Source organism: Corvus brachyrhynchos, unplaced genomic scaffold, assembly GCF_000691975.1.
Source record: "Corvus brachyrhynchos isolate BGI_N302 unplaced genomic scaffold, ASM69197v1 scaffold340, whole genome shotgun sequence".
Lineage (NCBI taxonomy): Eukaryota > Metazoa > Chordata > Aves > Passeriformes > Corvidae > Corvus > Corvus brachyrhynchos.
The window spans coordinates 753,194-761,402 of record NW_008235987.1 but is presented as its reverse complement, the minus strand read 5'-3'; the positions used below and the strand labels follow the sequence as shown (position 1 = coordinate 761,402).

The following is an 8,209-nucleotide window of genomic DNA, read 5'->3' as shown; positions in this document are numbered from 1 at the left end:
TGTTGTTCGGGGCTGTGTGGCAGCCCTGGCTCGACCGTGCTGTGTCCCCTCACCTGCAGCACCAGAACGGGATGTACGGGCTGCACCAGGACGTGCATCACTTCAACTCCTTTGACGGCGTGCGGAGGCTGTCCCCGCTCCTCCGCCACGCCGGCGTCCGGACAGGTAGGGAGCCGGGACAGGGAGGGAGCACCAAACCCCACTGAGAGACCTTGGTGGCTAAACTGCCCGCGGGCCAGGGAGCACTGCCTGGACCCGTGGCTGTCCCCGCAGAGAGGAGACACAGCGGCCACATTCCCCCTCCTCCCACTGCTCCTGGCACAGCACTGCATTCTCACAGGAATAATTGGGAAGAAGCACGTGGGGCCAGAGGCTGTGTACCCCTTCGACTTCGCCTACACAGAGGAGAACAGTTCGGTCCTGCAGGTTGGGAGAAACATCACTCGGATCAAGGTGCTTGTCCGGCAGTTCCTGCAGAGCCAGGACGAGAGGTGAGATGGCCCCCTCATCCCAGGAATGGCTGTGAGAGGCACAGGAGAGGAGGGAAACTGGCTTCAGTGAGGATGTGTCCTCATGGTCCAGTTGGTCACAAACAGGAACGGGCCCCTTGTCCCTGAGTCACTCCATATCCAGAAGCCCAGATTAGGTGGGAGTCCTCCTGCTGAGCCCAGCTCGCCCCAGCCCAGGAAGGTCTCCGGGCAGTCCTTTGCTCCACCACCTCCACATCTCCCCTTTCCATCCGTAGGCCTTTCTTCCTCTATGTCGCCTTCCATGACCCCCACCGCTGCGGGCACTCCCAGCCCCAATATGGAGCCTTCTGTGAGAAATTTGGCAATGGAGAGAGCGGGATGGGCTGGATCCCTGACTGGAAGCCACAGATTTACAGCCCGGAGCAAGTGCAGGTGAGAATCTGTGGGTCTGTGTGGGGCTCTATGGGACCGTATGGGGGCTGCATGTGACAGCAGCCTCTGATGGGGCCAGGGCTGGCCCCCACTTTGTCACTGCCGCCAGTGTCACACAGTTGTGTCACAGCTGACACAACTCTGTGTCAGCCATGTGCTCCTTGCCCTGTCTCCGTTTAGGTCCCCCCCTTTGTCCCCGACACGCCGGCTGCCCGGGCGGACCTGGCTGCCCAGTACACAACCATTGGGCGCATGGACCAAGGTGGGAGCCGCGGGCCAGGCTGGGGCTGATGAACGCTGCAGACCCTCCCTCCCCCCTCAGCTCTGCCCCTCCGTCCGCAGGGATCGGGCTGGTCCTGGAGGAGCTGCGCCACGCCGGCCTCCTCAACAGCACCCTGGTGATCTACACCTCCGACAACGGCATCCCCTTTCCCGGCGGCAGGACCAACCTGTACCGCTCAGGCACCGCCGAGCCGCTGCTCCTGTCCTCCCCCGAGCACCCCCAGCGCTGGGGGCAGGTCAGCCAGGCCTTCGCCACCCTCCTGGGTAAGAGCTGAGGGAGGGAGGGAGCACAGCTGTGCCTGGGGGGTGTGGGCTGCTCCCCACCCTCCCTACACCGAAACTCAGGGTCCTGTCCCTGGGGGCAGCCCTGAGCCTTCAGCACTGGCAGGGCCAGTGCAAGGAAGGGAGAGGAGGGAGGACAGAGCAGGGTCCCCTGCAGGGACACCATCCCCCGGGACCTTTCTGCACCTCTGGGACTGAGTTTCCTCCCACAGTGCCTGTCCCTCCTCTCACCCTTTTCCTCCCCTCCAGACCTGACGCCAACCATTCTGGACTGGTTCTCCATCCCCTACCCTGCTTACAGCATCTTTGGCACGAGGCGGGTGCAGCTCACTGGAAAGTCTCTCCTGCCAGCCCTGGACTCGGAGCAGCCCTGGGCCACCGCCTTCAGCAGCCAGAGCCACCACGAGGTGACCATGTACTACCCCATGCGAGCCATCCAGCACCAGCACTTCCGCCTCATCCACAACCTCAACTACAAGATGCCCTTCCCCATCGACCAGGACTTCTACGTTTCGCCCACCTTCCAAGACCTGCTCAACCGCACCAGGGCGGGGCAGCCGACCCACTGGAACAAGACCCTGCACCAGTACTACTACCGGGACCGCTGGGAGCTCTTTGACTGCAGCCGTGACCCCACCGAGAGCCAGAACCTGGCCCCCGACCCCCGCTACGCCGACGTCCTCCAGCTGCTCCGTGCGCAGCTCCTCAAGTGGCAGTGGGACACGGGGGACCCCTGGGTGTGCGCCCCCGACGCTGTCCTGGGGGAGAAACTGAGCCCCCAGTGCCGGCCGCTGCACAACGAGCTGTGAGTGCCACCTCTGCCCGGGGACAGTCGAGCTGTGAGTGCCACCTCTGCCTGGGGACAGTCATGTGCTCCCGCGGGGCACGAGGGGTCGGAGAGGGATCGCAGATGGGCTGGTCCCAAATCCCAGGCCTGCCCCCTCTGCTACCAACACCGCCTGGCCCCAGGGCACTGAGGGATTCCTGGTGCCTTGCTCTCAGCCAGAGGAGCCGAAGGGCCAAGCTGGCCCTCAATAAAGCCTCTGGAGGATAAGGCTCCATTTTCACCTGGAGCTGAGAACATCCCTACATCAGCCCCCAGCCTGGGGCCAGCAGGACAGGCCAAGGGCCTCTGTGGCACAGCCAGGGCTGCAGGAACAGCTGGGGACACCCAACGCTCTGGAAAATGGGGTGAAGCCCTCAAGGGGCACAGGGGGGTCCCACTGGAGACCCACAGGCAGGGATGGAGCTGGAGCATCCCAGCTGGGGCAGGAGGCTGAGCACATTCAGGACCAGAAGAGGGAGGGGACAAGGACACAGCCTGGGGCTGCTCCCAGCAAGCAGCAGCTTTATTCACAGTACTGCCCCCTCACCCCCTGCACAGCCCCCTCCTCAAAACCACAGCCAGGAGACTCCCTGCAGTCTCTGCCCCAGCTACCAGTTCCCCACAGTAACAGGTTTGCTGTCTCACAAGGCACTTGGGTGGTCTTTTTTCCCCTGATGACGATGATGAGGTTTTCCCTGTCCCTGGGGGCTGTGCCAGTCCAGGGCACACCCCTCCATCGATGCCCAGCAGCCAGAGGGGAAACAAGGCCCAGGAGCATGGGAAGAGCAGTGGCAGCTCCAGGTACAAGGGATGGGATGGATTTGGCCTCGGATCCCAGGGCCTCTCCCTGTGACCGATGTTGGCTCAGGACCAAGAGATCACAAACTGCTCCCACATGGGCAGCGACACGGGGACTCTCAGCACCTGAGGGGAGAAAGAAGGTGAGAGCCAGCCAGGATGCAGCCCGGGAGTGTCAGAGCCAAGGGGGGTCCTGCCCCTTGCAGAGCCTCAGCCCGGCACAGTCCTGGACCCACAGATCCCCCAGGAAGGGCACCCATGGCCCCTGCTGTGCATCGCTGGGGTCACACCCCGCCAGCTCCTCTGCTGCACTCAGGGCCCCTTCCCGGCCACCACCCCTTCCCAGGGTGGGGACAAGCACTCACCTGGGTGTCACTGCGGTAGGAGAAGTCGCTCACGATGGCGCTGTTGGCCAGGACTCGCCGGGGAGGGCTGGTGACACCCAGCACGGTCACGGCCTCCAGCAGGACCCCGTCGAGGTGGGCGCTCGCCCGCAGCAGCTGGCTGAGCACGGCGTCCTAGGGACAGCAGGGACGTCACCGTGTGCTCCTGGATCTCAGCCACCCACGTGCACCCAGGGCTTCTCCAGGTGCCCTGTCCCACATGCTGCCCCTCTGCCAGGCACTGAGCAGACACAGGTGCCCCAGGGCCACCAGGACCCCCTGCCCAGATCCCCCCGCCAGCAGCTGCCCGTGCTCACATTTGAGGCCAGGAAGAGGATCTCGGTGTAGTCGCCCCTCTCAAAGGTCTCCCAGCTCTCCCCATCATCCCAGAACAGGTCTCCCCTGGCAAAGCCATCCGGGGTCAGCGCCACGACCAAGGCCATGCCCTTCCCGCGGGACTGGGCAGTGCTGAACGCGGGCTCCTGGGGCACAGGGCAGGAACAGCTTGGGGCACTGCCACAGCCATGTCCTCAGCCCTGCCAGGCACTGCAGCCACAGCTCCTCTGACATGGTCCTGTCAGCGGTGTGGGGACAGCCACCCTCCCAGGCTGGCCGGACAGGTCACTGTGGTGTCACCACGGAGCAGAGGGGACTCACCTGCAGGGGCAGGATGTGCCCTGCACGGACGTGGATGTTGATGGTGTCCAGGGGCGCTGGCAGGAGGATCCACTGCCCTTTGCTGTGGATGGTGGAGTCCTACACGGGGACAAAGAGAGGGAAGAGCAGGCCCAGGGTGCCACGTGCCAGCGGAGTTCCAGCCCAGTGCCAGAGCCTTCAAATGGCCACCAGCAAAGGCAGGTGAGGCACGAGACCCACACACAGCCCCGGGGGGCTGGTGGGATGCAGGAATGTGCACGAGGTCCCACAGCAAAGCCCCCCGTGCAACACAGCAGGAGCACCCACCCCTGCGAGGCTGTACCACGTCCCCGCTGGGAAGTAGCCGCTGACTTTGGTCTGTCCTGCCTCCAGCACAGGGGTGATGAGCAGCCCCCCGCCCCACAGGAGCTGGCGGTCCACGGCCCAGGTGTTGGGGTCTGTGGGGAACCTGGGGAAGGAGGGGAGACCCTGCAGCTGCCAGGAGCCAGGAGACCCTGCAGCCGCCTCCCGCTGAGCCGGCAGGACAGGGCCATCGGCCCTGGTGGGGCTGGCACTCACTCGAGGAACAGGGGCCGTGCCACCGTCTCGCCGGCACTGTGAGCCCGGTGGAACAGGGTGTAGAGGAAGGGCAGCAGGGAGTAGCGGAGGTGCAGGGCGTTCCTCATGGCAGCCTGGGCAGGTGGGCTGAAGGCGTACGGCTCCTGCGGCTGCAGGGAGGGGAGAGGCCCAAGGGGACGCTCAGACCGCGTGGGGAGGAACGGAGGGTGCATTTCAGGGGTGCAGGATGGACCATCCCAGCACTGGGGGCACACGGCCCTGCAGCTGCACCAGCCACCTCCCCGGGCCAGCAGGACAGCCCCTGGCTCGGCCCAGCCCCCTGCCTGTCAGGGTGAGGGCTCCTGGGGCTCACCCGGGTGCCATGGTCATTGTGGTTCCGCATGAAGGGGTAGAAGGCGCCCAGCTGGGTCCAGCGCACGCACAGCTCCTCGTTCGTGTCGCCCACGAAGCCGCAGATGTCGGCACCCACCAGCGGCACCCCGAAGAGGTTGAAGAGCAGCACCTCTGCAGAGGGCACCGGGGCTCTGCAGCACCAGGGGATGGAGCCCATGGAGAAGCCCCGGCTGCGCGGGCAAGGGGGAAGCAGGGGTGGATGCAGCCCCAGTGCTCCACAGCCTACCTGGTATGGAGTAGTAGAGCTGCTCCCAGTCGCTGCCCACGTCCCCTGTCCAGTGCCCGGCGTAGCGCCCGTGCCCAGCGAAGGTGGAGCGTGAGATGATGAAGGGGCGCTTGCCTCGGACCCTCAGCAGAGCACTGGGGGTGGGATGGGACTGCTCAGCCCCGCCGGCTGGAGAAGGGGCTCAGGGCTCCCCCAGTGCCCTGTGTTACACACCAAACCCTTGCCTACCACCCCCTGCCCACGCTGGGTCTCTCTCCTGGCTCTGCATCCCTCAGGATGTGCGGGAGCTGCAGCAGGAGCCCCGGGCTTACTTGTGGGAGGCGATGGCCTCGGTCAGCCCATACAGGCTGTGCAGGTTGTAGTGGGAGGACAGGTACTGCTGGCTGGAGGCACAGATGGTCCCAGCTTGCAGGCGCCCCCCAAACACTCCTGCACGGGAGAGGTGGAGCTCAGAGCATCCCCCGGGCTCCTCCCGGCTTCCCCACAGCCCTGGGCAGGGCTGGAACCCACTCCTGTACCTGGCACATAGGGGGGATGCTCCAGGTTGTTGTTGGGGCAGCCATCCTGGGAGCCCTCCACGAAGTTCGACGGCTCATTCATGTCCTGGGGAGGGAAGGGGAAGGAAAGGACAGGATGACCTCGCTGCTGCCCCAGGGCCCAGCAGAGGCACAGGGCAGGAGCCAGGGAGCCACAGCCAGCAGCTACAACAGGGCCACTCACAAGCCACATGCCATCGAAGGGCACTTGTTCGTGGAAGTCCTTCACCATGTCGTGCCACCACTCGTGAGTCTCCGGGTTGGTGAAGTCTGGGAAGGCCGTGGGGCCTGGCCAGACCTGCAGGAGGGAGGCAGCAATGGGCAGAGCCCCCAGCCCCACACGCCACCCCACCTTCCACCATGGCCCCCCGAGTGTTTCTCTCCCACTCTCGGGGTCCTGCTCCCATGGCCCCACTCAAGCCCTGTCCCGTGGGCCCTGGGGCTGCTCCCCACACTCACCTTCCCGATCAGGGGCTGCCCCGTGGCGTTTCGGATGAACACCCCTCGCTTCAGGCCCTCGTCGTAGGGCTTGTAGGTGCCCGGGGGCCCTGAGCTGCTGATCCCAGCATCCTGGAAGGGCACAAAGCAACAGCAGGGAACGGCCAGCCCTGCCTTCATCACCACCCTTGGGCAGCTGAAGCCCCAGTGCCAGCCCGCCCATGTAACTCACCACAATCATGATGTACCTCAGCCCACGGCTGTGGAAGTCCCGCACCATCTCTGGGTAGTCCTTAAAGCTTTTCTTGTTGAAGGTGAAATCCCTCTTGGCATCGGCATAATCCAGGTCGTTCCACTGCACGTCCTGTGGATGGAGGCGCGGGTGCTTGGGGAGGAGCAGGGACCCCACGTGCTGCTGTGGGACCCCCACCCCATGGGGCTTCCATCAGCCCCCCACGGCTGCTGCGGGCAGAGGCCCCGGGAGCAGCCCAGACCTACCAGGGGGAAGCGGGCTGCTGTCATGTTGGCCACGACCTGCCGGGTGATGTCGGTGGAGGAGTAGCCCCAGCGGCAGAGGTGGAAGCCCAGGCCCCAGTACGGGGGCATGAAGGGGAACCCTGGAAGCCGGAGGGTGGGTGCTGGCAGGGATGGCCCAGCCTTGTGCCACCCCACTCACAGCATCCTGGCAAAGCCACCCCGGCAAAGCCACCCCGGCAGCACTCATGGCTCAGCCATACCAACAACATCCAGGTACTGCCGCACCACGCTCTTGGGGTCGGGGCCCAGGAAGATGTAGAAGTCCAGGATCCCCCCAGTCGTGCGCCAGGTCAGGGCCGGGCTGGGCTGCAGGAGCACGTCTGGGGAAGCACGAGTGCCAGGGGAAGAAGCTGAGGACAGGGACAGGGCCAAGCCCGTGCCCGGCGCCTCCACGGGACTCACCCATCGCGTTGCTGTTCAGCAGAAAGACACCGTGGGCTGAGCCATCGTCCTCCATCACCAGGTAGAAAGGGTGGGAGCCGTAGAGGTTGACGTGGGGCTGGAGCAGAGCACGGTGTGGTGCCTGTGAGGCTCTGCTGGAGACCCCCACACCCACCTGCCTGCCCCTCGCCTCCAGTCAGGAGCGCTGGCTTCAGGGCAAACCCAGGGCTTGTGGTCCCAAACACTGTCATGTCAGCAGAGCTCTGCCCTGAGCCAGAGCGCAGAGCTCCGGGGGGACAAACCTTGCCCTGGGGACAAGGGTCCCATGGGCTTGCCCAGTGGTATGGGCAAGGCCCGGAGCTGAACCAGCACAGACACATCTCCCCAGCCCCAGACAAGACGTGAGAGGCGGCAGGGCCAGCCCCAGGAGCACAGATGAATCTGCCTCCCTCTCCCTCAGCCCTGCTCCGTACCGCGGGTGCCATGTCCCGATTCCAGAGGGTGACCCTGGTCCACGCTGTGTCAAGGACCAGTGGTGTCAGGTGCTCCCCCAGCCCCGAAATGAAATGGGAGGGCAGGGAGGTGGAGATCTGCAGGAACTGGTCTGTGAAGAAGAGGGGTGCGACCGTGGTGTTCAGCCTGCAGAGAGAAAGGGAGACTCCAGCAAGCAGCCGGGAGGGAGGCACGGAGCTGGGGCACCAGTGCTGGGGAGGGACACGGATGCTCATCACCACATGAAGTAAAAACAAGTTTCGGCGGAGCTCTGGGATTCCTGGTTCCCTTCCCAGCCACTGAACTGAAGAGGGAGTCAAAGTAAAGCCCCCTCAGCCACCGACAGCCACCCCACTGCCGTCACCAGCGTCCCAGGTGAACACCGGTGTCCCTGCACCCACCCCGTGCCCTGTGGGGCCGTGAGGGGTCCCGCTCGCAGGTGCAATCCCTTGGGAAGCGAGGGGGGCAGGAGGGTACTCACAGGACTCTCCCGCCGCGCTGCCGGCACACGCCGAGGC

The 8,209-nt window shown here is 65.1% G+C and overlaps 2 protein-coding genes across 2 annotated transcripts; one reads left to right on the top strand and one right to left on the bottom strand.

Annotated features, from left to right (window-relative positions):
• The first annotated feature begins 39 nt into the window (after nt 1-39).
• SGSH (N-sulfoglucosamine sulfohydrolase) lies at nt 40-2,539 on the top strand. The gene is made up of 6 exons (XM_017730230.1): nt 40-165; nt 341-491; nt 746-902; nt 1,083-1,164; nt 1,245-1,448; nt 1,716-2,539. Exons 1-6 carry the CDS (start codon nt 72-74, stop codon nt 2,273-2,275), a joined length of 1,248 nt encoding a protein of 415 aa, XP_017585719.1. The 5' UTR covers nt 40-71; the 3' UTR covers nt 2,276-2,539.
• Nucleotides 2,540-3,117: 578 nt separating this feature from the next.
• Nucleotides 3,118-8,207, bottom strand: GAA (glucosidase alpha, acid; the record flags this gene model as incomplete). The annotated part of the gene is made up of 18 exons (XM_017730659.1): nt 3,118-3,216; nt 3,456-3,608; nt 3,791-3,955; nt 4,131-4,229; nt 4,437-4,578; nt 4,689-4,837; nt 5,041-5,192; nt 5,308-5,441; nt 5,619-5,736; nt 5,826-5,910; nt 6,028-6,141; nt 6,303-6,413; nt 6,514-6,645; nt 6,780-6,898; nt 7,019-7,138; nt 7,221-7,317; nt 7,673-7,838; nt 8,173-8,207. Coding segments are annotated over 18 exons (2,151 nt in total), but the record flags the coding sequence as incomplete, so codon positions are not given.
• Nucleotides 8,208-8,209: the final 2 nt, after the last annotated feature.